Here is a 27,958-nt window from a genome sequence, read left to right as displayed (position 1 = left end):
TGCATAGTCCTTTCTTGTACTTAAAAGCATAATTATACCTATAATGACTATTTCCTTATAGCTAATGGAGGCTGTCCAGATGTGCAATTCCAAGTTGTTCTTGTGGGCTTTGTAGCTCCTAAGCACATACCAGAGGAACTAAAAACACATTTTGAATTTCACTCCTCCTACTGCAAGAGCCACTAGTGTACCTTTTCATTACTGATGTACTTTACTCCATTACTAGGAACTGGGTATTTCATGGATTAATTTGTTATGCAAAATGCTACTTGGTGTGACACAACACGGTTGTTTATGTTCCTGAGAGAGTGTCCTTTTGACAGGTTTCCAGGGCAGAGGATGCAGGCGCAGATTCTGTAACTCTGCTCCCCATTCCCAACACACAACACCCCTTTTGCAGCCCTGTAGCAGTTTGCAGCAGCATCTGCCCCGAGCAGGTGTCCTGGGAAACTCTCCACCCTCCTACATCTCCACCTCCAACAGGCACAGCCGTCCGCGGCACGGCGGGGGCTCGCTGCAGCTGTACTTGACGGCTAATGAAGAAGGGGAAAAAACAGAAAAGATAAGAAGAAACAGCGCACGAAGTGCTGCTGAGGCGGCAGGTGGCACACTGGCTGTCCTCCCCGCACCCTCCCGCGGCGCGGCCGGACCGTAGCGGGGGCGGCGCCGGGCTGGGCCGCCTCTCGGCCTTTACCTAATGCGGGGCTGCCCTTATGTAAGGACAGAGGCGGGGTTGGCCCCTCTGTGGCCGCGGTGGCAGCAGCGCCATGTCCGTCCTGGTACCGCACCGCCGTGTGGTTCGTCAAGGGGCTGCGGGAGTACACGAGGTACTGGCGGGGGGCGCGGCGCGGGCCGGGGCGGTCCTGTGTGTGCCCGCGGGGGTTCAACCACTTCGAGCCGGGGTTTATTTCTTGTTTTCGATTGACGGCTTCGCACCGCCGCCAGAGCGGGCAGGTTCCAGTCCCTTGGGTCCCGCCCGGACCGAGCCGCGCCCAGGTGTCCGCGCCGGCGAAAGGCGGCTTGGGGCGAGCGAACGCCGGGAGGCGCCGCTTGCGTGTGCAGGGTTCTAAAGTATGCAACGGGCTGTCCCTGGAAGTGTTCAAAAAGACACGTGGCTGTGGCGTTTGAGGGAATGGGTTAGCGCTGAACGTGATGGTGGTGCTGGGTTGATGGCTGGACTTGATGGTCTTAAAGGTCTTTTCCAGCCTTGATGTTTCAGGGGTACGTCATTTGTTGCAGTGTCACTGGCAATGTTTGTGGCCTGTCCCACGAGTAGAGAGAATAAGGGGATGAGGGAGGGCATTTAGGATATGCTGAGCTGTCAGGGAAAAGTGCTTTTTCACCATCCCCATGTTGTTGGTTTGTTTTGGTTTTGTTTTGTTTGGAAGTGCTGTCTCCTAGTTTCTCACAGGTGTATCTTGATTTATTCAGGTGTGGCTACGAGTCTGCTTCTAAGCACTTCAGTCTAGCTGATGTAGAGGTGGATGTGACTGAGAGATCCTTCCTGGTCACTGGTGTAAACAGTGGCATTGGCAAGGCTACAGCCAAGGAGATTGCAAGGAGAGGTGAGCCGGGATGCCATGGAGCTCTGAGGAGCTGATACAGAGGTTTGGCCTTCTAGCACAATCACATGCAAATCCCTGGGACGAGGGGTCATTTTACAGGGCTCTTAGTGTGTGTTAGAGGTTTACTGTGAAAACTGGTATAATGAAACCAAATGCAAATGTATCATATGATGAAAGAAAACAATTGGCTTTGCAAAGTTGAGATGGGAGAGTATAAAGGAGGCACTGTAGCTGTGATTGATCTTCATGATAATACCCTGGAGTTTGTCCCCTTTGACTGATTCCATGCAATTATTTTTTCATGTTGCTCTCTGTAGGCAAGGAGGTGGTATGAGCTGGACCTAGCTGCTGTTGAAGGATAAACTTAATCCCTTCAGGAGTTTACAAAATAATTCCTGTTGTGCAAGAGCGATAGAAGTTTTGGCACGTAGAATAAAAAGGAGGAGCTTGTGGCTCTTTGCTCTCTCTTGGCATGCTTAGGTTTCATAAGTAATAAAGGAAAGTGCAACTCAGTTAAATTGAACTAATTCAAGACTATTAGCATCAAAGAGTCTTTGGGTTAAAGATCCCCATCAGTGCCAGCATGTGATTGATTTCAGGTTCCCACTACTACTATTATACATAATAGCTTTAAAAAAGTATTGCTTTGTCTGGTGACTGTTTTGCTCACAAATGGATACCCCTGCCAGGTTTTGCAAGCTGGAAAGCTGTCTAGATCTGCATGGGATTTGGTCACTGTGGTTAGCAGAACAACCTTGGGCTCAGATTGCATGTCTGATGCATTGTATAGGCATTGCTGTTCATATGAAGTTAAAATGACTTCTTGATTCTATTGATGCCAAAGGGTTTTTGTTCTGATTTTCACATTTTGTAGATTTTAGGAACACAGTAGTTGTAGATTTTTAGAAGGTTAATATTTCTAACAGTTTAAGTTTAATGCCTTTCTATCACTACCCCTGTCCCAGAACAGGGAGCTCAAATTCCTTTAGTTAATTAATCTTGTTTAGACTCCTTTCCAAGGTAAAGAGCTGAAAGATATCAGAAGGCCTACAGAATGAAACATAAACATAGGTCAGAGTGACCCAAAAGCCAGAATTGGATGAACTCCAAGAGACCTTTGTGTGCCTGAGGAAGAAGAGTTGATGAAGACAGAGGGTCTTGATGACCCCAGACCCAATTCTGGGGGTTGGACCAGGGGTGGGACTGGGGCTGGACTGAGAAATGTGTAAAGCAATGATTGGAGGGATCTTATTATAAAAGCCATGGAAACAAGAACTGAGACACATGCATGTCATCCTGTATTCCTGTGGGCTGTAGGCCCTGTGTTATTAAAGGACCTTTATTTTTTATCTTACCCTACACTAACGTGGTTCGAAGTCCTGTTTTTGGGGGGAAGGGTCATTCACGGCATCACTATCCTCAAACATGTCACTTTGAAACTCAATGTCATTTGTTGTGGCTCTTGCTTCTAGTTGAATCTCTTCAACCATGACAAGAAAAGAAAGATTTCAGATTCAGCAAAAGAAGAGTAAAGCTGTGTTGGCTTTACCTTCAAACACTCAGATCTTTCTAACTAATGGCTATCTTGATGACAATTTCTGTAGTCTGAGTTCAGCTTTTCTCTGAATTGGTATCTTATGAGTATGCAGATTTGGGTTTTCCTTTGTCTTGTGAACTGCACTTCCAGCTTCATAGTCTTCTCCCAATTACTCTGACATTTTCCATATGTTAAGTTCAAATAATTTTAATCTTTGCTGTGGAAAACGTATTCAAATTCCTTTCCTAGCCCATAGGTCACACTAAAACTTCCCCTCTGTCCTTAGAGGCAACAAGAAAGTTCATATTCAAAGCCCTTAAAACCCACCTCTTTGCTGGAATGTTTCCACTGCAGACTGAGAATGTTCCTCGTTGGCTTGAAGGCCAACTGATTCTTCCAGGTGTTTAATTTGTACCTGCACACTTTACTTGTTCTGTCCTTTGTGTTTTGGGAAGAGCTTCTTAATCATCTGCAAATCCTTAACTGCCTTAAGGTCTGTAATGTAAGTCCTCCTTTGCAATGAAGTCTGAAGTCACTGTGAGAATGGCCAAAGAAATGAGCCTTAGACACTGCCCCTTCTGATTGCCTTGTCTCTCATGAAATCTGTTCTCCTTGAGGCAAAGACTGTCTTCCACTCTGCTCTGTTCATATTCAGTGCCTATCTGTGCATGGTCTCTTCCATGTGTGGCATTTGTGTTACACAAACTGAAGATGAACTGTATTAAACATCAGCTTGTGTCATTTGTATTGTTTTTGCAGATTTGAGAGTTCCCTACTGTCTGTGGTTTTGCACTTGGTAAAAGTAACCCAGCCAGCTCTGAAAGTGCTGTGGATCAATCAGACTCTATTAAGAATCTTCAGAAGAACCTTGAGGCTCTTTGAGCTGCATGCCAAGGATACTTGCTGTTGTGCTGCTCAGTGGAAAAGCTCTCTTAGACAGAAACGTCCATTATCAGCCTCCAGACTGGGCTGTGCAGTGTGTGACTGCATTATTGCTGGGGTAGTCTTGGTGTTTTGCATTTCGGTTCTGGGTACTGGAAGAGTGACACTGCACTGTTGTTTGTATTAATCCTTTGGGAATACATTCCTTGAGCTTTCTAGTGGTGAACTGCTAGCAATCCCTAAAGCACCTTTAGAAATAAGTAAAAGAATGCAGTTATTCCTGTGACTAGCACATGACTTGTAATGATCAGAGAATACAAAGCATAAAAATAAAAAAAAATTATGCCTACTTTGTTCCTCTTTTTGAAGGATTTTTTAAATGTGGCTAAATGATGACTTCATGGTAAGTATCCAGGTCTCTGCAAAGAGCCTTGCCCTGGGTATTTGTCTCATGGAAAAGCTGGTTGGAAGAGACCTCTAGAGGTTACTTTGTCCAGTATCTCACTTGAAGCAAGACTCTTGGCAACACTAGATCAAACCAGTCATTGCTTTGTCTTGCTGCCTGAAACCTGCAGTGCCATGATTTGTAATCAAAGTGGGGTTGGATTAAGGGTTGGACTTGATGATCTTGGAGGTCTCTTCCAATTCAAATGATTCTATGAAATTATGCATCCTCTTGAAACAGCCTGATCTATTTAGAAGCAAAGTAGTGAAAATGGTTTTCCTTAATAGATGACCTGAGCTTCCTAAACTGCAGTTTGAGGCCATTGTCCTTGTCATATCTCCACTACTGAGAAGAATTCTGATACCTGGTGTTTTTATTTCCTTTTCACAGAGGGGTTCTAATCACTTGTGTTGTTCAAGCCCTTTACTGAGCTTTCAGGCACGTATCAAGAGAAGCATTTATAATAAAGATGCCTTAGCTTCAATTTCTAGTGTAGCTCTATTTCATCCACTAAACATGATGTACAGACTTGACAGAAAAAGGTTTGAGCAGACAGTAGCCTTGCATGAGAACCCTCTTAGAGCCTGCTATGTTCTCTGCCCTTCCTGCTTTTGTGGGGACCAGAGCCAACCAGATATCTTCCAGCTATCTTCTTATATCCGAAGTCTCCCCTAATTAAAACACTGTCTCCCCTAAAAGCAGTTAGTAATTATCGATGTATTTCTTGTCGCAATCCACCAGGTGGCACAGTTCATCTGGTTTGCCGAAATAAGGAACGGGCTGAGGTCGCCAAAGAAGAAGTAGTGACAGAAACGGGCAACCAGGTGAGCTGCTTTTCAGTTTCTTGTTCAGTCTTAGATTGTTAAAATTTAAGACCTGAGAGGCCTTGAGATATTGTTTTGACATTTTCCTGTGGTGTTTTTAATAGTGTTTTCAGTTGGACATGGAAACATCTAGTAGTTTATCATTCACATGGTTTGAAGTGATTTAATTTCATTAGGTGATGTCTTCTATGACAAGTAGCATCACCAGCAGCATGCTGTTTTATTTAATGTTTTTGTTGATATGTTTTGTGAGGTCCTTATTACTATTCCGAACTATGTGGCTGAGGCTTTTAAAAGTTAATGCATTGCAACACTCTTGCAACAACATTTATGAGTCTACAGCATTGGAGCTGAAGGTTTTATGTGTCTGAATAACATGCCCTTGATTTGCTAAGGTTGGCTGCTCTGTGAAGTCCTGTGTGTGGTCCTAGTTCCATGCTCTAGGTGCCTTTTCATCTCATTTTCTTATAATACCTCTTCCTTACTTCTTGCCTTCTGTTATATATTCTTTTTTTTCTATATATATCATTCTGTAGTACACCTCTGTAGCTGTCACTGTTGTTTTTGCTAATTATTCAGGAGTGTGTGCTTATGGAGAGGTGCATTAGTCATTAGCTTCTGGTTTTGGCTGGGATAGAGTTAATTTTATTTATTGCAGCCTCTGTGGTGCTGTGTGTTGGATTTGTGACCAAACCAGTGTTGACAACCCATGTTTTAGTTATTGCTAAATGTTCACACAGCATCCAAGCCTTTTCTGGTCCTCACACTGCCCCTGTACGATCAGGCTGGGGTACACAAGAAGATGAGTGGGGGCACACTGGTTCAGCTGACTCCAGCTGACCAAAGGGATACCTCAGACCATTTGTGCTCCGCTGTAAAAGCTGGGGAAAAGAAGGAGTATAGGGCAGGAGGGGTGGGAGGTGGGGGAGGCATTCATTATGATGTTTGACTTTCCAAGGCGCTGGAAGAAGTCCTGCTTTCCTGCAGATTACTAAATGCCTGTTGACAGTGGGAAGTAGTGAATGAATTCCTTTTTTTGCGTTGTTTGTACACACAGTTCTGCTTCAGTTATTAATCTGTCTTTGTCTCAGCCCACGAGTTTTGTCTGTTTTACCTTTGTGATTGTCTCCCTCTTCCCAATGGGAGGGGACTGAGTGAGAAAGTGGCTGTATGTGGCTGAACTACCTACCAGGGTTAATCCACAGCATTTTGATGGAGACCTATCTTCATTTTAAATAAAGACTTGGCTCTTGTACACAGTATTTTAATTTCAGTAGTGGTTTTTAATGTGGATCAAAAATTCTGAAGACTTTTTATGCTTAGAGATGTCATATGGACTAAATTTCTGCTCATTGCTTTCAGCTCCCTAGTGTGACACAACCAGCATTACACTTCAGTTCTTTAATGGAGGTGGGAGGTGAATTAGATCAGTCCTTATGTAGAAATAAATACTTTCCAGCTGTCTGTAGCTGTGTAATCCCATGGCTATACTAAGACTAGTGATTATCTGTGTTACCTCCTTTGCTAACTGCAGTCAGACAGCCTGGAAAAAGAGGTGAGTTTGACCTCTGAATCTTCCTTCATGTTCTGTTGTTTGGTGAAACAAAACTTTAGGCAAATAATGTTCTGCTTATAAAGGCAGCATAATTACTGCATTCCCATTCTTTGGTAGGCTGAAAACCTGTTGTTTCTGTAGTCATGAAAAGAGTACTAGGGCACTGCAGAACCTGTTTGTGACCCTGGGGATGGGGCACGTGGACAGAGAGCAGCTTTCAGTGGAGCGTTAAATAAGCTGTACAAGAGGCCCTGTGGGACACGTGACTGCATTGGAAAGAGCATTTTAATGAGGAGCCCACAAGAACATCCTTCTTTATAAGTACTCATTCAGAAGCAATCCAGTGAGATAATAAAATGCTTTATCTATAACTTGACAAGCTGTATCCAGACTGAACTTTCTCTTCCTGATAATCTGGATGGAGGTCCTGTTACAGTATTCACCAAAGATTTTTTCCATCTTCCACAACACATGCTAGAGTTCAGTGCTGAAATGGAGTTATTTGGCAGGCACCTGAACCTAGATCTGGGAATTGGAAGGTTCTTCTAATCTGTTAAAGTAGATCTTGTCATGGATATTAGGTTTCACTTTGAAAATGGCTTTTCTACCACTGAGGATTTCTATAGGGAACAGGCCTGTGTCTCCTTTTCCTGAGTCAATGTGACAGTCTTCAGCAGATAAGTGTTGATTTAGATATTTTTCAGTCTTTGAAATCCCTTGTACTATTGAACATCTGCCCAAAAAACTTTTTAGCTCTTCTCTACCAGTAGATAACAGTAGTAGCTTTAAAAATAGAAAGCTTTTAGAGAGGTATCCAGCTCAAAACACTAGACCAGTGTCAACTTTTTGGTCAGAAATGGATCACAGAACAAGATTGGAAGAGACCACAATGGGTCATCTGGTCAAATCTCCCTGATCAAGCAGGCTCATCCTAGAGCACATTATTACAATGAGAAAATTCTGATGTTGGAATCCAGTGGCTAGAGAGAGTCATGTGTTTTTTATCTTTGGGGAAGCAGAATTATAGGTAGGGAATAATGCCATATAATTTTGTTCAGCTTCTTCACTTATCTCATTTGCTTGTATAATGAGTAGTTAAAAAACAACTTGGAAAGAAAGGAGGCCCATTAATGATTGTTTGTTGTTTTGCATGAGAACACATCCTCTGCATAATTATTTTAAAATTGTCTTTTCCTGGGATATGTCATAAGACTATCTGTGATGTGTCTGAGACCAGCTGCTGTTTAGAAGAGTAGGAGTTGCCATACCTTTGTATGCAGATAAATGGCACTGTACTTGTACTATGTAGGACACAACTGTGTAAAACGGAAAAGGAATTACCTGTAGCAAACAGCAAGAGGCTTTTGATGTTTTGGAGGGAGGAATTATTCCTAGCTGTAGTGGTTTAGAAAATTATAACTTTATATCAATATCTCAAACTTTTTTTTTTAATATTGCATATTGTGTCCACATTTCTGACCATAGGATTGGAAAGCATTGCAAGACTGTTGTGATGTGGAGTGGCTAACAAGGATTTAGCAGTTAATGCAGCAGTTATAGCATGGAAGGGGATGCAGAAGGCACCCAACACTCTGAGACAGCTGGAGTAGGTGCAGTGGCACACCTGAAAGTGTGCTCTACTTCTGTGGTTGGAACAACTGTGCATGCAGCATGGGAGACTGGCCCAACAAGAGCTCCAGGGGAATAATCTGGCAAGTGTTGGGCTGCAGGGACTCTCCTCTGAACCTGGGGCAGTGCGTGATGGTGGCTGCATCTGTTGGGTTCTGCTCTCCTCAGGGTGCTGGACTGCAAGGGAAAGCAAGATGAGCAGGCTGCATAACTGTAGGGATTAGAAACAGGAGAGTGACAGGATCTTTGCAGAGAGTAGAAGAGCACGTGGCATGGAAGGAAGGATGGCTAGAAGCTGTGCTTGAATAAGCAGTGGATAGAGACTCCTCAGGTGGAGAGGAATGGAAGCTTACCAGTGCTGGCAACAGAAGGTGGGCTTGTTCTCTGCCTGTAGATGTGCATTTATAGGATAGGTATAGTGCCATGGTAACTGATGAGGAAGAACAAGCTCTGTCAGGGGAGGTGTTGGAGACACATTATCCTGAACAGTTGTTGACAGTGGGAGGAAGTGGTGGGTGATAAAGGCTAAAGGCTCCTTCCTATGGGGGATGGAGACACCCATCTGCAGTCTTGGCTTGATGTCTTGAGAGGTTTGTCTCTTGCTGGGGACTCAGATCTAAGGTATTATGGAGAGTCTGCTGAGGCTGGTATGGACCTTGGATCAATACGTCTTGTGGCCCAGCCACATGGGCACTTGTGATATTGTAAGAGCTGACCTGGAGTTCATCAAAAGTGCTTACAGAGTGTCAAGGGCACAGGGGCCCAAGCAGTGGTCTCCTAAATCCTTACAGTGTAAGGGAAGGGCTTCAGTAGGAGCATATACGCCCTGCAGGTCAACACTAGAATGTGTCTCTGGTGTCACTTTGGCCTTTGTTGCTTTGTCTTTGGCCTTTATGACCTCTTTGACCTTCTCTGAAAAATGAGCATTGCTAAGCAGCAATGACTAATTGGAGCAAGAATGTCTTTGCCAGCAGGTTTGCTATACCAGTGAGGAGAGCTTTAACCTTTTCATTAGGTTATAGTGATCAAACACAGAAGAGTGGTAGTCATGGGGACAGTGAGTAAATGTCCAGGGGACAGCAAAAGGGAGGAAGCTCTCACATTTTTCATGTGAAAGTAGCATGACTGGAAGCCCATTTCACATGCCTATATGTGAATACATACAGGGTAGGAAGGACAGGAATTGCTGCATGATTGCAGAGCTGTCATCTCACTGAGATTAGAGAGGAATGATTGCTATTACTGGAGTGCTGGAGTAGATGTATTTCCTTGCTCTTTGTGCTGGTTTTGGCTGGGATAGAGTTAATTTCCTTCCCGGTGGCTAGTGTGTGGCTATGTTTTGGATTTGTGCTGAACACAGGTTTGCTAATACAGAGATGTTTTTGTTATTGCTGAGCAGGGCTTACACAGGCCTTTTCTGCTTTTCATACTACCATGCTGGCAAGGAAGTTAGGAGTGCATAGGAGGTTGGAATGAGACACAGGTGGGACAGGTTGACAAACTGACCAAAGGGATATTCCAGACCATATGACATCATCTGTATATGACGTGGGGGGAAGAAGGAGAAAGGGGAAGATGGTTTGGAGTGGTGGTCTTTGTCTTCCCAAGTGACCAATGGGGTCCTGCTCTCCTGGAGATGGCTGAACATTCACCTGCCCATGGGAAGGAGTGAATTAGTTCCTTGTAAAAAGCCTACAGCACCTGATATTCCCTGGCAGTCTTCCATCCCAGTACTAACCTGGCCCAACCCTGCTTATCTTCCGAGATCAGATGAGATTGGGCGTTCTCAGGGTGGAATGGACATAGGCTTGTTTTGCTTTGCTTGCATATGTATCTTTTGCTTTCCCTATTAAACTGTCCTCACCTCAACCCACGACTTTTCTAGCTTTTGCCCTTCTGATTCTCTCCCCAGTCCTGCTGGTGAGGGAGTGGCTGTGTGATATTTGGCTGTTGGCTGGGGTTAAACCACGACACCCTCTTCAAAATAGTCTGGGAAGTCAAGGAGGAGTGCTTTCTGCAAGGTAGTGGCTTCAGTTCATGGAGCTTTGCTCTCAAATGGCTAATGAGCCACTGGAGAGCTTTTGGGTAAGGCACAGAGGTCATACCAATGTGGGTGACATCATGGTGTGTGTCTGCTACAGACTGCCTGATGAAGTAGAGGAGGTAGATGGAGTCTTTTTAGAGGTCTAAGGAAGCCCCATGGTCACAGGTACTGGTACTTATGGAGCACTTGAACCACCCTGACACCTGCTGCAATATCCCAGGACATAAACAATCCAGGAAATTTCTGGAGAACATCCAGGATAATTTTTTTGATAAAAGTGGTGGACAAACCTGCTAGAGGTGGTCTCTGCTGGTCTTGCTATCAGGAGCAGTCTTGAACAGCTGCCTTGGTGGAAGTGGTCATGGGACTGTGGAAATGCAGGTCAAGACAGACAAGAGGGATGAGTAGTAGAATCACAATATTTAGGAAAGAAGATTTTTGTTTTGTTTTGTTTTTTATGGACCTGTTTGGTAGCAAAAGGCCTTGGAAAAGCTTGTTGATCTTCAAGGGAAAGCTCCTCAAAGTGGGAAGTGCTTCCTGTTAACTGGAAAAAGACAAACCACTCATCTTCAAAAAAAGGTAAGAAGGATTTGAGGGAACTAGAGGCCAGTTGGCCTCACCTTGCTCCCCAGGAAAACTGGAGCACATCCTCATGGGAGCCATGAAAGACAGGAAGGTGACTGAGAAAACAAGGTGAATTTTTCAAGGGAAAACCCAGACTGACTGTCCTGATTGCTGCCTTTGGTGAGATAGCTTTGCCTGTGGACAAGGATGCTCTGCTTAGCTTTGGCAAGGCTTTTTACATGGTATCCTTGTAACCATTTTGGAGAGATGTGGTTTGAACCGGTGGGTGACAAGGTGGATGGAAACCTGTCTGCAACATGTGGCTCAGAAACTAACAATCAACAGAATAAAACTGATCTGTTAATCATTTTGAGTGGCAACCCTCATGAGTCAATACAGGGGCAAAAATTGATGACATCTCTTTAACGGCTCAGGCGATAGTGTGGAGTGCAGTCTCTGCCTGGCAAGTTGTTTCTGATGAGCAGTGTTCCCTGGGGCAAGGAAGGCCAACCACATACCAGGCTGTATGAACATGAGTCTAGCTACCAGACAGAGGGAAGTTCATCTTCCTCTCTATTAAGCCTTTGTGAGATCACAACAGGAGTTCTGTGCCCAGTTTTGGATTTCCCAGGATGAGGAAGTCAACCATGTCTTGCAAGTTCAGTGGAGGGCTGCCCAAATGACAAGGGAGGAGATAGGACATGTGATGTGAGTCTAAGAGGGCTTATTTTGCTTGGCATTGAGAAGGTTGGTATAGGTCTTACTGTAGCTTACAGCCATGTCATGGGAGTGTGTAGGGAAGGCAGCACTGTGATTCTCTTGGAGGTCTGCAGTGAAAGGACCAGAGGCAGCCAGCACAGGTTGGAACAGAGAAAAAATTCTGAGTAGAAAGTAGGAAAAATTTTTTCACTATAGGAGTTACCAAACACTGGAGCAGGGGGCTCAGACAGGCCCCTCAGAATCTCCATGTTTGCCAAGCAGCCTCCAGAGGTCCCTTCTAAGCTAAATTATTCTCTAATGCTGTGATCTTGAAAGTTTCTTTGGAAAGTTCCTTTCAGCCAAAGAAAAAGCTTCTGTATGAATTGCCTAAACTTAAGTTTTGCAAGCTTTGCAGTATCTTTCTAGTTCTCTGCTGTGCCTGACTGTCTGTCACATTTATCTAAGTAGTACTCTCTCTTAATAACTTTGGCATTAAAAACCTATGTCTCAGAAGCAGCTGAATCAAGTGACTAAGTATGTTTTAAGGACTAGAACTGAAATTCCCAGTTGTGCATATTAACCTGTTTTAGTTGTGTTCTGGAAATATTTTTTTTCATACTGCTTAAACACCTTTTCACCTAGACAGGCCTAAACAGTGAACAGGGTCTCTTCACTGTCCCTGTTGATTGTAACTTACTTTCTTTTCCTTTAGAATATCTTCTTATATATTGTGGATATATCTAATCCCAAGGAAGTATGGAAGTTTGCTGAAAAATTCAGAAATGACCATAAATTAAATGTGTTGGTAAGTTTTCATACTTAAACCTTGTGTCTGTCTTTGGAATGCGTAGCCTATGAATTTGTCCAACACGTCATGTAGATGTCACAATTCATCCCCCAGTTTTCTGCTTAATTTTCTCTAAATGTTTTTTTCAGGAGTCTCCATGGTCTGTTTACTCTTGTCCACTCTCAGTTCACAAAGATATGCTACAAAAAGAAACGAGAGCAGTAATTTTTAACTGCATCTTTTGAGACTCTTATCACATGTTTTCTGTTTGGCTTTCATTGCCAGTAACTTTGTCCCTCTAAAAGCTAGATTTTTTTAAAGGTTAAACTTTTATAAAAACCTCTGAAGACTAGTCTAAAACAGAGCCAGGGAGAGAGCAAACACTTAAGCATCATGGTTGGTAAGGGCCTCAATACACTTTCCTCTTTATCTAGCAGTGAACATTTACTCAGGGGGCTGTACTAAAGCTGAGGCTCCTGTCTTTTCATGCTTAGTAGATGAAGAACTTCTGATAAAAATGGGAAAACAACTTTTGAGGAGCGGCAGTGAACAAGCAGGAAGGTGTGTTTGGGCAGATCTTTTTTTGAGGTAGGAAGGAAAAGCTCAAGTTCCCTGTGGGAGGTAAGGCAGAGAAAGAAGTGTGTCTGAGACTATGCTATCTGTTTCTGGCTGTTGGTGAGGATGTGCCTTACAGTGCATCCTGACTGTGTGGGGCAGCACTATTTTGGCAGTGTCTGAGTCAGGTGAGGCATCTGTGCAGGATTGCCAGGTAGGCAGAAAAGCTGGGCTCCTACAGCCAGGACACCCAAGTCACTACCAAGCACTTCTGCCAGTTATCTCTGCTCTTCTCAGAGCTAACTAGGATGCAGCAACCTGCTGACCTGGATAATCTGCCAAATTCGGAGCTAATTTGTTTTATTTGCTGAGAGTGGGAGTTCCTGCGCGTCATTTTGCTGCATGTTGCACAGTTTATTTATGCATATTTATGTTTGAATATTTGTTCTACAAAATAAAAAACACTTGTATATTACTTTCTGTGAGAAAAGAGTTTAAGGACATGGAGTAAGGTACTGAGTACTGTTGGCTCCTAGTGTAATACATGTGCAGGGAGCCACTTCTCTGGGGATCCTTTCTTTTGTGAGGAACCTCTGTGATCAGCCACACAGTAACTTGGAATGGAAACTGTTTGTAGCTTTGTTGCAGTGTCAAACCCCAGCAAATTGACATGGGCTGCTTGTGCCATGTGGATTTCCTAGTAGATAATTGTGTAGATTATTTTTGTTTAAATGAGTTGTTTTACAGATCAACAGTGCAGGATGTATGATGAATAACAGAGAGTTAACTGAAGATGGACTTGAAAAGAACTTTGCAACAAACACTTTGGGTGAGTATTGAAGGTTTAGTTCTGGAACATACTTATTTTGGTTACAGAAGTGTGTTTGTATAGCTGGATTCATGAGAAATTTATTCCACTTAAAGAGGGATCATACCATTACTATGCTAGGGAAGGAAAAGAAATGCTACAGCTTGTTTGGAGTGTCGTTTTTTAGTATCTACGTTTTCTAGTTTTTCCGCTATCACCACCTTTATTTATCATAGCAGCTGTGGACAACTGCAGATAAGGTTTAATTAAATTAGTTCTGAAATTTCTTAGGAAACTTTGTTCCGAGCAGTGCTACTAATCATGCTCTTTGTAATAAGTGTGCTTTTGGTGGCTTGGAGCACGTTCAGGTATTTAAAGAGGCATTCCAATGTTTCAGGAGGCTTGCACAGCCCTGTTTGATGCAACAGAGGCACTGTGTAGGGAGACTGTGCTATGTACAGTGCCCTGGACACTCTCAAACAGATGTAATCTCTAGTCAGGTGATTGAGCAGTAGTGGGCAAGTCTTGAGAACTCCACATATAAGGGACCTAACTTACGAACTATGTGGTGGTGGTATATGAGGGACAAGTGAAAGGAAGCAAGTCAAGAAGGAAAGGGGAGATGAGTGAGGAGGGAAGATGGTGAGCAGAGTGGAAGGTTCCCCCATAAAAGCCATGGAAAAGATGTGAGCAAATGGCCAGCCAGCACGGAGAGGAGCTGTCTGCTTGTGCTGATACCTGTAGAGTTGAAAGCTGCATCTCTTGCAAAGAGAGATATGGTGCTCACATCAGCCAAGGGTCCTGACACTCTGTCCCTATGCAGTACAGTTGGCTCTCTCAAAAGATTGTCTTTAATATATTCAAAAATGGTGCATTAAGAAGGAACTGTAGTGCTTTGTTTCTGCATTTCCTCCTGTGTCTGAATGAGGAAGGAGAAAGCTTAGGCTATAAAGATAAGGCATTTCTAGAACTAGCATAACCTGGGAACCAGTGTTTGTTTTTATTCTTAGCCTTTTTACTGTGTTGCTTCCTTAAACCCTATTTATTTTTGAAAACTAACATTTGAGGTGTAAATGTCCTGTGCTTTGCTGATATAGTGCATGCAGTTAATTTTTTTCTGCAAGTCTGACTACGTTAGACTGACAAATCAAGTGTAAAAGCACAGGTTCATTTTCTTCAAACTAATCTTCTGCTAATATTCTTCTGTTTCTCATGGTAAATTCAAAATTAGTTTTCTTTTGCCACCAAATTTCCCATGGCTGCAGAAGTACAAGAAATTCTGCCTTGAGAAATTCATTCACCTTAAATTAGTTTAACCCCCTTTCTTTCAGACAAAAATCCAGCAATGTGCAAAGGTACAGTTCTTCCAGAGAGAAGCAGAGTGAAACAAATACAACAGTCTGAATGCAAAAGCATGTTTTGGTTTAGTTTTGGACATTGAGGAAATTAATTGCTGAGGAACTGTACTAGTGCATGACTTGAATTATATTTTATTGCACAAGTAGAAGTAGCAAGTTATGCTTTCTCAGCTGTAAATCAGCCTCACTAGTGATATACAACTGCACAAAGGAAATTGAGTTATGGTTGTAGCAAACTAGGAAAGTGCTTCTATTGCCTTTTGTCAGTGTTGCTTTTAGATCTCCTTTATTCATTTGTGTATCACTTGCTACACCTTGTGATTGTATAAGAATTTTAAGGAGGTAAGTCATTCTCTGTTGTCCAGCTTCTTCAGAGTTCAGACAAGGACTGGGTTGATTGCTTAGACTGGTTCTCTCTAGACAACAGTAAGGATTAATTTTGAATCTTTTAAAACAGAGTGGGACTTGGTTGAGCTGGAAGAGGCTGACTCTACAAGAGGAAGCTTCTGTGCTTGCAGGTCAGACATGAAGGACCAATGCTACAAACTGCAGGCTTTTTTCTTCAAAATTAGAGATGGGGTAATAAATTATAACTTCTGGAGTCATACTTGGAGAAAGCTGTATGGAGAAACACCTGTCAGGGTAGATGTTTTGTTATTTCCCCAAGCAATAGATGCCTTTGGGTGTGCTTTACTTTGGAGAAGTTATTGCTGTATCAGAAACGATCTGTGGTTATAGGTTCCTAGAGATAAACTTGGCTAAATTAGATATGGCTGATATATAGGTTGACTGTAAACCAGGATGTGGTCTAAGAGAACAAATTAAATTCCCCCCTCTCTGTCCTGGTAACACTAAAGTCTAAAGAGTGACATGGGCTCAAGACCTATGTTTGGAAAATCTGCAGTTGTTCCCTTGGTAGCAGCATGGAAATGTTTACGCGATATCTCAGAAACAAGATAGAATAATGTCAGTATCTTTTGCAGACCTTCACATGCAGGATGTTCCTTCCTGTTTCTTTCACTGTCTACTTCTATTCTGGATCTTATCTCTGGCCTAGTAAAGGAGAGTGTAGATTTTAACTATCTAATAATGCAAGACTCAAACATAACATGCTTTAAATGCACAGCAGAGTCTTTGAATTCTGTATCTGATATCTGATTAACACATATATGCTGTAAATTTGCTCACTTAGGAGTTTGAAATGCTGTGGAGCTTTTAAATCCAATCTAGGAATATTTTCCTTTTTACTGATCTGTCAGTCCATTTTTGAGTGTAATGGATGTTAGAGTTCAGTTCTCATTGATCATCTGACTTGGGAAACATATTTTATATTCTGACCTTTTCTTGGACATGAATGGGACAAAAATGACTGCATAAGTACTCTTGTATGAATATGCACAAAAATAGTACTGGTTGGAATATAAAGTAAATTCCCCTTATTGTAAAATACTGCTGACTGGCTAATGAGGACAGCAACTGAAATAAGAGGTGCATAGTGCTCTCTGGTGCTGTCAGAATATGCAGGTGGGTGAAGGCCAGGAAGATGCAAAATGCTTGATAGTTCAAGCTTTATATGGTTCATCTGATATTCAAATTCAAACTAAACTGCTTTGAGCAGGCAGTGGCAGCTGCATCTGTGATAGTGCCTGTAGCATCCTTAAAATGGGGCTCAGGCACAAGCACTGTGTGGCGTGTTGTGGTTCTGTTGTTGCTGTCAAATGAAAGTTTCTTTTTCCCTGCTAGAGCCTCAAGAACTGTTGACTGATTGCTGGAGCTCAGGGAAGGTGTAGAGAGCAGAATAGCTGTGGAGCACTCAGCCTAATGTGGGCGCACTAGCCAGACCTGAGTCTGAAATAGCACTTTGCTGCTTGAAACACACCCTCAGTATGAAATGGAGTGACTGGCTTGGGGTAATGCAGGCAGATTTCTTGGGGAGCTGCCTGTCTTGATGGGCCAATTTTTTATTTTGGTATCCTTTAATTTGTGTGATGTTGCCCTCACATTTCTTCCTGTGGGTTGAACATGTACTCAGGGTTGTATCCAGGAGCTGAGCAGCAACAAGCAATCATTTCTTCTGATGAGACTTGCAGATTTCTGAGTCAACAATTTTTCTCTATTTAATTTTATTTCTTGTTTTTAATATAATTCCCAGCAAAGACTATTAAAGCTGGCAGTATTCAGTCATTTTGGAAAAAAATGTCAGCATTGATAAGCAAGTGAAGACAAAGCAGCGTGTCCTTATTGAAGCACTGCACATTTAGCTGAAACAATCTTTGTTCCTCTATTTTATAGCATGCATTACTTTAGTTTTACTCAACATATCTTCCTGCTTGACATGGAAAAATGGCTTATATGTTACATTTTTATTACTACTTACCAGCCAAGGGGATACTAAAACACACTAAGAGATAAATAAATGATGCTCCCAGTATGCATCTTTTCTTCAATCTAATGTACTCTCATGTTTTAATAATACATAGACATATACATTTACTCTCTGTGCAAAAAGAGGTAGAGCCAGAGGAAATAAGATGTTTATCTATCACAGTAGCAGTACAGCCCATCTGTGGCAAAGTGCCCAACCTGTACAGATATTTGTCAATCTCTTCCCTACACATAAATTGTATCTAACAAGTGTTTCATACAAGCCAGTACAGCCTGGTGGGCTGTGTTTTGAATTACTTGGAAGTCAAACAACTTGGGTATCAGCTGCCAGTCTGTCATAAGTTCAGTGCCTGATCTTTGCCAAGACAGCCTCACCTGTGAAAAGGAGACTGTGATACTGGTTTTCTTTCTAAAGAGCTTTGAGACTTATGGATGAGAGATGCCATGTAAAAGGATAAGGTTTAACATAAAGGCATATCCAGTAGCTGTACTGAAGCTTAGATTCTTAGGGCACAGAAAAACCCTTATTGAGCTGAGCTTTGTAATTTGAAGGCTAAGTAAACCTTTGTTTTGTCTTTCCTGTTTATTATCTCTTCCTATACACTCTGTTATTGCTGGTGTGGTGGAATTAGCCCTAAGAGACCAGAACACTAAAATCGTCATTCCTGAGCTTGTACTCAGGAAGGAGACTCAGGGATGTCTCTTACTAAGAACTGCATAAATTATAAGCTTAAATAGATAACCAGGTCAAGGAAGAATGTCAGTTTCTTTGTTGGGGGGTTTTCTGTGGTTGGTTTTGCTTGGACTCAAGAAAAGCAAGACAGTTTAACTGATTTTTACCAGATGAACGAGCCATTGAAATCTGTGCAATAAAAGTTTTTTTGGTTTTGGGGGGTTCTTTTTGTTGTGGTTGGTTGGGGTTTTTTAGCTTTTGTTTGTTTGTTTTTGGTTTTTGTTTTGTTTTTGTTCTCATTTTTTTCACAGTGGAAATAATACTTCCTAATAATACTGCAAAGCTCAGGCAGATGAAAAACTTCATTGAGTAGGGTTGCTGGCTGCCTGCCCTCCTCTGAATGTTAGCAGGGTTAAAACGTCCCCAGCAATTTGCCACTAATTGCCAGATAGAACATCAAGTGAAAAACATTCTAGAATCCACCAAGACACTTGGGTCTACAATAATTGCATCATCAATTAATTTCATGCTATAAACGGGTAGTGGCTTTACAATACTACTTCTGCTGAAACTAATTTTCTTTAAACTTGATTTATACAGTATAAGTTTTAGGATCACATTAAATCTGTAAAGCAGATCGAACTATGTGTTCATGTACTATTATTATATGTGATATCCTATGGTTTTCTAAGTCTGAAATATGTGAATCATAAGGAGTCTTCCAGGTTTTAGAAGACTAAAGTTCATTTACAACACCAACCTTTTGGAAATCTGTATTCACAGTGTTTATTTATATTTTCTCTTAGGGCTATTCTTTATATTCTTGTTTTGCTTAGTTTCACGTTCTAGATTTGTAGCCCTCTGTGGGAAAGACCAGTGTATTACACACTGTGCACTGCTGTCCCTTGCACCAGGATAGTTTTCAGTTTGACAGTGTTGTGAGATCCACAGTGAAATAACTGCTGCAAGAACATGCAGAGCTACCCTTTCACAAGACCTAAAAATAGTGTTTTCCATTGAGTCCCCTCAGCTTCCATGTCAGTTCATGGGAAAGGTAGCATAATTCTGTTTGGGAGCTTTTGAAGCAGACAGACTGATTTTTGTAGGTTTTTGAACTTTTTTAAAAAAAAACCCAAACAAACAACAAGCCTTATGCTATGACTTGAAAATTTATCTCCATAACCGTGCCTCATTTTCTACACTTACATCATTAATTTTGCACTCTGTGATCGTGAAACCACTGAATTAGTCCTTAACCAGGTTGATAGAGGAGTTTGCTATATGGAGTAAAAAAATGGGAGTGGATAATTAGAGCACAATATCATATTACTAAATTGATAAGATCTCAGAGCAGGTGGAGCAATTACAAAAACAGACCACAAGGGAATGCATGGTGATTCAATATTTGGTGGGTTTTTTGGTATTTTTTATTTAGCAAGTGAACATAAAAATTCAATAAACACTAATGCAATCAGTACTTGGGAGGGAGTGTGTATGAGCGAAGTGTGTTCTCATTAAATGCCATGCTTATTGCTTCTATTGGAATGACCCTGTGTAATGCATAGATTGACAATCCACACTGTCTACTTTACCATATGATACAGTTGGTTTAATAGTGTGTAATGATGGAGTTGCTCTATAGGAAAGTTTTAATTACACTGTAATATACATGATTTCCTAGGATGTGAGCTCAGCTTCAAGACATACAGCTTACAGAAATTTTTCCAAGAAAACCTGATGTTGAGAGGCTGTTTATCTTTAAAAGGAATTGTACATCAATCCCAGGAGCCTTTTTAACTGGAGAGAACATGTCCAGTAGGTACTGTGTCAAACCTCAGTACACAGAACAGGGCTGTAGCTTGTCCAGTAGGTTTTGTTAGCCAAATCCTTACCTTGGCAGAGTTCCTTGAGGGCAAGATGAAATCCTGTATGTGAGTATGATAGACTGGACTCACCTTCTGCACTCCTGCTGCTTCTGAGCAAACTCCCAAATTCACGATGCTGGACTCCTTGTCGCAGCAAGTACTTCCTTTCAAAGGGAAATGTTTTATACTGTTTCACTGATATTTTAGTTTTTTTCCTGTTACATCAGTGGGTGACAAGCTTTCGGTCCATGTAGACAATACACCTTCCAATGACAGGAAGTGATGATGTACAAGTCTGGCCTCTGTCACACAGTCCTAGATGTAGGTAGAACAGCTCTATATCCAGCACTGCCTGTGGGTGCACTCATAGCTCCCTGCCTGCTGTTGGCTTGGAGTTGTGTGTGAGCAAAAGGCTGCTGTTTGATTTTTCTGCTGTAATTCAAACTAACCTGCTCTTTTCCATAGTTTCTCGGACCTGTTCAAGAAATGGGCCAGAGTCCAGTTCAGACGGAAACATCCTGCTCTCAATTCCCATGTGTTCCAGAGGGCTTTTGATTCCTCCTCTGTCATGGATACAACTGCTGTGGAACAGGCACTGGGAGATGTTTGGCCTCAAGGCTAAGTGTTTTCATTCACAGAGTGTCTGCTTGAGACAAGAACATGCTTTCTCCAGAATCCCCCAGGAGTAGTGGCAGTTCTGGTTTTTTTCTGGGGGAAAAAAGGTATTCCTCTGTTTCTGGCAGAATCATGAAGGTCCACTAAGGGAAGGGACAGGATGACCAAGACACCCAATGCTTAATGCTTTCACTGCAAGGCATATTATTTTTGATCATTACCTTTCCTTTCATGTACTTTTGTGTTAAATTGCTAAATAAAAAAGAAACCACAACAAATCTGTGCTGCTTGAACATGGTGATTAATTAAGCATTAATCACATTTGATATGCTTTACCTTTTTTAACTAAGTTCTGTGGGAGGAGGTTTCTTCTTTAACAGACAAAAGTGATTTTTCTGTCAAGGAAATGTATTAGAATGCTCAAGCGTTCATTTTGGAAAGGCTGATATCTAGTACATTGGTATTAATAATCAAGTACTGGCAGAAGGATACACAGTTTGGATGTTGCTCAGATTTCCTTAAGTAGGGACAGAGATGAATATTTTTTCAGTCTTGGTTTTCCTTGCAAGTTTTATTGTTGTTGTTTTTTTAAGTGGGGGTTTATTTGTTTGGGTTTTTTTCTGTTTTTTGAGTTTTTTTATTTCATTGGGGTTTTTCATAATAATAAGAATTTTTTGAGGGGGGTTTAGGGGGGCTATAATGTCAAGGCAACCCATGCTTTTGTAAGGACTGTGGCAGGCAATGCATTCATTTGCAGTTACCCTTTTTACTTAGAAATTAATTTCTGTGTTGCTGCATGCTGTGATACAGCTGTGCTTGACAAAATATCTGCCGTGAGGTACATGCTGTGCCAGGCCTCCACACTGGCTCTATTGAGCATCCTTCCTATCTGCTTGAATGTAACTATCAAACTACATGCCAGGTTTTGCCTAAATAAAAATGTGGAAGTTTCAATTGACCATGATGTATTCCAACCCAGAATAAACCTTATTATAAAGTGTATCTATTCTACTAGTACAGTTCTAAATTTCTTGTCCAGCCTGTTTTGCCTGACAGACCAGCCTAAGTAAATAAGAAAGTATTATATCCAAGTATATTTGTCAAAGCAGTAAGGGGTTTGTGTTCAAACACTTAAAACAGGGACAGCAGTTGGTGAAATATTTAGTAGTGAGAGAAATTAAATGCTTCAGCCTAGATGCCTGATGCATTGCATCTGTGTGCTTTTTGAGATACTGTTGCTTACCCTGGGAAGCTGGGATCAAACTGCTGTGTGTGCTCTGTCTCAAAGCAAACAAGCAAGTGGTTTTGTGGGGCAAAAAGATGGCTTCATGGAATTTATTGAATTCTTAATATACTTGAGGAAGAGAGGAGACACTGGCTTTGCAGTTAGTTTGTGGTTTTAAATAAACATTTAAACTTCTGACAAGCTGTAGTTGCTCTAAGCAGGATTTCTGGCATTGAACATTTATCTCATCCAGCTGAAAAAACCCTCAAACCTCAGTTATTAATGAGGCAGTGTTAATGCATTTGTCTTTGCAGATCTTTAGACTTAAAAAATCAACATGAAACCCCTTAAAAGTGTAAATTAATCTGCAGGACAGTAAAATCGAGCATTGTCATAGCTGGTGCATTGCAGCTCTTCCTTTAGGAGATGCAGCTTATTTAACCAAGGCATGTTGTTTCTCTGCGTTTTGAAGAACCCATAACAAAATAACACTTCGTACAGGCTCTTGGCTTTTCTTTTTCTTTTTTTTTAATCCCGTCTCGGCAGTCTCCCATGACAGTCAGCGGTAGTTCTTGTCCTAATGATGTCATCGTTCAGTCTCCCCGCCACCACCAGGGGAGACGTCTGGGCTCTCGTTATTCACTGGCAACTGCCTCTGCTTGCATTTTCTGCTGAAAACAGGCTGCATTTACTCATCTGCTGTGCATTTGCTTTGTTTGATTTTAAACATATTGTGTGCCTGTGGACTTCCCTCTGATTATACAGAGAAAGTGAAAACTGCTGTGATTGACAGGGGAACTGAACAGTTTGTTCACCAAGCTGATGGAAAAAAAGTGTGTTTATTGCTTACATAGAATTATTGGTCTAGAGCCATTTGTGAGTACAAGAGAAGGAAGAAGATGCAGAAACACTAGACTAAATGAGGATAGATTAATTTTGAATGAAACACAATTTTTAAAAATACATTTTTAAAAGAAAAATCTCTAAAGAGATAAAACCAAGCAAAATCTGTCTTGCACTCAAGTGAGTGAAACATCACTAGGTGTGTCTGTGTGTCTGAATCACATACACTAACAGTTGAACAGTGTTTGGAATAACAAACTCTGCTGGTCATGGTAACGGCTGTAATGGAATATATTTGTATGGTGTGTACAAATCTATGCTGAACAAATGCAATTAAAGCAGGGAAGGACACAGTTAGGCTTCCCCAAGTAATCTTAGCTTAGCCTTGGGCAAGCAACATTAATATTTTTCCTGCCAAGGATTCCTTATCTCCTATAGTGGTCATGCTGTAGATTTAAGGGGTGGTTTTTGTGTGCAGCACTAATCAAAAGTGTCAGTGTACTCTGAGTATTTTCACAGTGAGAGGGCAAAAATGGATGAGTGTTAAGTGCGTATGCAGTACCCTAAGAAATGCAAGTGTGAAGCACAGTTTCCTCCTCTTATTTGTGACCTGACTTAGGTCTGGATATATATGCCACACTTGGAGGGGAAGTGCATTACCCATTTCTTCACTAGCATCACCTCCCCCCCATCCAGGGAATTCTGAATCTGAAGCATTTTGCCTTCAGATTCATGGCTGAATGCAGTGAGCAGTTTGCTCTATAGGTACAGTAAAGATAAAAGACTATAAAATTGTGGATATGCCTTTTGTAAAAAATGGCGAGTTGGCACATTGCAGGTAAAGCAGGGAAAAAAAAATTTAGATCAGGTTTCAGAGACTTCGGGTTGCTATAGAGGTTGGGGGAGAAGAAAGCTTTTTTAAAAAGAGAAGGTAATGCTGGTACCTGTCTGTCTTTTAGGTACATACATCCTGACAACTGCCCTGCTTCCCCTCCTGGAAAAAGAAGCTGATGCCAGAGTGGTGAGTCTGTGATACTGTTTAAAAGGGATGTTTTACTATTCTTACCTTCTGGTTTGTGATGGCAGTTCTTTGACTGTGCTAGCAATGCTGGATTAGTTACAATGCTGTAAGCATCTCTAGAATCCTCTTGGATTTTGCGAAGAACCACCTCCTTCTCAAAGGCAAAACTCCTGCCTGCTGCTCTCAACCCTTCACTGGAAATCAGAGTAAAACACTTCATTTGGAAACTTAGCCCTTTACTTTCCCTGGAGCAAGTTACCTCCTGCAACAGAGTGCAAAATACCTACAATAGGAGTATTGGCTTAAAAGAACTTTACAGATCTTGGTGTAAAATAAGACAGCAGGTACATTTTTTAAATTAAATTTCCCAAGTTTTGTATGGTCTCTTGTTTTCTAATTATTTTCTGTAAATGCTAAACATACAAACTACAAATAGTGCTATTCTGCTATTTTGTGTGTCATCGTCCCCCCCTCCCCCATTGCTTTTCAAAAGGAAGAAACACAAAATTCCCCAAATAAATCAACACCACTTTGAATGAAAATCACTTCCTAAAAACAATTATATTTCTTCTACCTCATCTCCAGGTATGTTGCACCCATGAGCACAAGCATAGTGCAAAGAGTATGCAGAGGAATCCTGTTCCTTAGGGACTCCCAAATATGGCCTGAAGACCACATTTCATACATGCGTGCAGTTATGGGGAGTTACTGTTTTACTTTTCATTCATTTGCTTTTCATTAATTTCATTTCATTACAGATAACTGTCTCTTCTGGGGGCATGCTAGTTCAAAAATTAAACGTATCTGACTTGCAGTCGAAAAATGGGACATTTGATGGAACTATGGTGTATGCACAGAACAAGGTACAGTCCATGGTATTGAAAGCAAAGCCCCGCACTTGCTTGCTAGGCAGCTCATACCATCTGCTTTGCAAAAAGCCTGTTGTCTGCCGTTGCTTTCCCATTGCATCCAACCCATACAGAGACACACAGGCAATAATCTTCAGGAGTACGCTGGCATGCCCTTGTGAGTGCATACATATTGCATGGAGAGCAAGATTTTCATTTGATATAATAGAAGCCTCAAGGGGGAAAACATTTTTTAGCTGATGAAGCCTGTATGCCTGCTTAGTTCTTGTCTATAGTCTGCAGCAAGTAGACTTGGTCAATAAAAAGCAGTGCTACCACTTTAAAAGTAAGCCTGTGGCCAGGGCATAGATGGCAGTGACCATGGTGGTCTCTGATGAAATTACCCAGTAAATTCAGTCAGGAGGAACAAGGGTACATTTCTGCTATACATAAATGCCCTGGTATTTACAGCACATTTGATGTAGTTTATTTCCCTGGGAACTAATTTGGTGGACAAGCTGTTGAACTCGATGCTAGTCTGGCTTTTATTGCTCTATCCTAGAGACAGCAAGTTGTCTTGACAGAACAGTGGGCAAAAGCTCACAGAAACATCCATTTCTCTGTAATGCACCCTGGCTGGGCAGACACTCCAGGTCACATCTGTTTCACACTCTGACTATATGTTTTTCTTTTCAGGATTAGCAAAGAGAAATGAAACTTCCTGGTAATTTTTCCAACAGGTGCAGTAATTTCTTTTCTCAAAACTGGTGCCTGAAGTAGTTTTGTATCCCCTTGGTAGCTCTATTCTGCACAGTGTCAGCTACCTGGGTATATCCAGAGAATAATAATGGGCAGTGAATGTTTCCAGCCCTGCACAAATGCACAGCAGAGCCATAGTTCTTTAGGGTAACCTTTAAGTTATATTTATAGTGGAACTGTTAAACACACAGATAGAGCTTCTGCCTCTGTAAGTACCAATATGCAGACACTGGGATTTTGTGAGGACATTTAGGAAAATGAAGAATATACCACTGTGCAAGCCTTGTTCTTCTTCTCTTCCTCTAAACGTTGACTGCTGTCAAAAAAGTGGCCAGACAGCCCTTTGAGCTGCAGCTGTTCTTCAGTGACTGTGCCTCAGCAGGTGGGCCAGCATCAGCTATCCAGTATAAATCTTGCATTCCTCAATGTGTTACCAGCCCTCAATGGCCAAGTTTGGGATGCGGAATAGCAGTCCCATCTCTAGGTCTTTTATAGAGATGCAGTTTCCTAAATTTGCTTCTGATGATAAAAACATTTACCCTGTCTACTTTATGCCTGAAAATTGCCCTTTCCAAGTCAATATCCTGGTATTCCTTGTTCTTTAAAATACATTTATTTTTGCATTTCTTTTGTGGATTTCAAACCTAATGAACCATAAAGTTATCCCACATTAAAGTTCAAAGACTCTTCAGCCTCAAAAAATAAACACCTGCAAAGTCATCACCTGTTGGACAAAATAAAATGAAACCAGAGTTTAGACAGGAATTATGGAGTTTGTTTAGGTACTGTTCACACAGTTTTTAAATATGATGCTGCTGCTGGTTTCCTGAAACTGGTGAGAATATAAGAGCTAAAAATGCCAATAGAATACCTGTTTTTTTAAATTTCTTTTCCCTCATGTTTGTAGTCTTTACAGTTTAGAATGGAATTGTCACAGGAACCTCTCAATGATCCTGTTCTCAGTTCCTTCTGGTTTTGTCCCTGTAATTTGGCCCAAACAACTCATGGGTCACATGGCAGCTTAGCTCTATTCTCCCATAAGCCATTGTACTCCTACCTATGGGGAAATACTCATTTTCTTCCATAAATTACAAAGTGCGTTCTTCTCTTTCTGTACTCAAAATGGCATTTTTAAGCTGTTCTTAGTTCTTTAATAGAACCATTTCACTGTTATTCTTTCTAGCCGTGAGGTCATCCATGCCAGACTTCTACGAGAGGATGAAGAACTCCCTGCGCACAGAGGCTCAGGGAGCTGACACCGTTGTGTGGTTGGCAGTATGAACTGAAGCAGCCCAGTTACCAAGCAGCTTGTTCTTCCAAGGTAAGGAGGTGCTGTCTTACATTGCATAGCAGTGGGGATCCCTAAGCTGCCTGAGCTGTAGGCTCCCTGTCTGGCCTGGAAGGGGATGAAGGTTGGACTAGGATAAAGCATTTCTCAAAATTGTTTCAAGACTAAAGGTTCAAGTGAATGTTGTGTTAAGTGATGTTCCTGCTTTTGTCCTCTAAAGTAGCCAATACATGCTTCAAAGCATTTCTGTAGGGAGGGTTGGGAATTTTTTTAATGAAGATGGCTGTATGTGGAACTGTGCCAAGGGAAGGTGAGTCAGAGCAGTCTAACAGTATCTTTTATGATGCTAGAAAATGAACATCCTTCTCACAGAGTGCTAGGAGTTGGCTTTGCTTTGACATGGTTTTCCTACCATTCCATCATAGGTAAAACTGCCAATTCCCCCTTTCCCAATGCTAGGCAGAGACTTGAGCACAATGGCATTTTTGGCACTGTGAGCGCAGGGAATTGAAAAGTAGGGTAGAGGCTTTCTTTTCTCCCAGGCAAATGACAGGCATCTTTGTAGGATCAGCTGGAAGCATGGATGCCTCAGTGGTGAAGCAGGTCAGTCCAGAAAGAGAAAGCCCAGGCTAATTGCTTACAGAAGCTCAGTAGTTTTGTTGGATGTGGCACTCAAATCCTGATTTACTGAATTTCTGTACAGAGCATGCAGGAAGCTCAGACTTTTCCAGAGTTGGGTTGACTTTGTCCCTTCTGTCCCACGGACGCTCACACAGGGTTGGCTGACAGAAATTCAACTACACCTCTTTCATGTCAGCATGCGGTGCATGTGGAAACCACACATCCCAGCTGGTCAGCTTTCTTTGTAGAACCTTTTTCTTAACTCTGATCACCTTCTGGTCCTAATGCTTCTGCTTAGTTGTTGTTTCTCTAGATCATAATTCCTTCAGGCTCTTGCCTTTGGCCTTTGTCTACCCCCAGCTTAAGTAAACAAGGAACACACCTTGGCTCTTTAGCTGTAACTGTTGACCTTTGAGAGCTTTGGTCCTGGCATGACTGCTCTTAAGGCTGCAAGAGAAGTCCTGTGTCTGTGTCCTGTGCTTATCAAATAGTGGTGAAGTCATTTATTTCTCTCTCCTACTGCCCTTTGGAAGCCACAGCTTGGTGTGGGCACTGTTCAGGCC

General features: G+C 41.8%; 1 protein-coding gene and 1 pseudogene across 4 annotated transcripts; one reads left to right on the top strand and one right to left on the bottom strand.

The window, feature by feature from the left end:
* The first annotated feature begins 659 nt into the window (after positions 1–659).
* DHRS12 (dehydrogenase/reductase 12) lies at positions 660–26,753 on the top strand. Of its 4 annotated transcripts, XM_071551921.1 has the most exons (10): positions 1,159–1,221; positions 1,432–1,565; positions 5,171–5,253; positions 10,956–11,060; positions 12,457–12,549; positions 13,834–13,915; positions 23,818–23,879; positions 24,638–24,742; positions 25,424–25,467; positions 26,670–26,703. In XM_071551921.1, the coding sequence occupies exons 1-9, from the start codon at positions 1,211–1,213 to the stop codon at positions 25,427–25,429; spliced, it is 681 nt and encodes a 226-aa protein (XP_071408022.1). In that variant the 5' UTR covers positions 1,159–1,210; the 3' UTR covers positions 25,430–25,467; positions 26,670–26,703. The 4 variants fall into 4 exon arrangements, with proteins under 4 accessions (XP_071408040.1, XP_071408013.1, XP_071408022.1 ...); XM_071551931.1 differs by lacking the exon at positions 25,424–25,467 and having other exon boundaries at positions 26,670–26,753; XM_071551939.1 differs by lacking the exons at positions 1,159–1,221; positions 25,424–25,467; positions 26,670–26,703 and adding an exon at positions 660–827 and having other exon boundaries at positions 24,638–25,249.
* On the bottom strand, positions 10,127–10,245 carry LOC139681036 (5S ribosomal RNA; annotated as a pseudogene).
* Positions 26,754–27,958: the final 1,205 nt, after the last annotated feature.

The sequence above is a fragment of the Pithys albifrons genome, chromosome 1 (assembly GCF_047495875.1).
Source record: "Pithys albifrons albifrons isolate INPA30051 chromosome 1, PitAlb_v1, whole genome shotgun sequence".
Lineage (NCBI taxonomy): Eukaryota > Metazoa > Chordata > Aves > Passeriformes > Thamnophilidae > Pithys > Pithys albifrons.
Note: the sequence above shows the minus strand (reverse complement) of the source record. Positions and strands in the feature narration are given on the sequence as shown.

Excerpts from the sequence above, each read along its gene's own strand:
- DHRS12 (XM_071551912.1), top strand. The coding sequence starts at position 698 with ATGCGGGGCTGCCCTTATGTAAGGACAGAGGCGGGGTTGGCCCCTCTG. Across the intron at positions 828-5,170 it reads GGGCTGCGGGAGTACACGAG|GTGGCACAGTTCATCTGGTT; the intron begins GTACTGGCGGGG and ends GCAATCCACCAG. Across the intron at positions 12,550-13,833 it reads ACCATAAATTAAATGTGTTG|ATCAACAGTGCAGGATGTAT; the intron begins GTAAGTTTTCAT and ends GTTGTTTTACAG.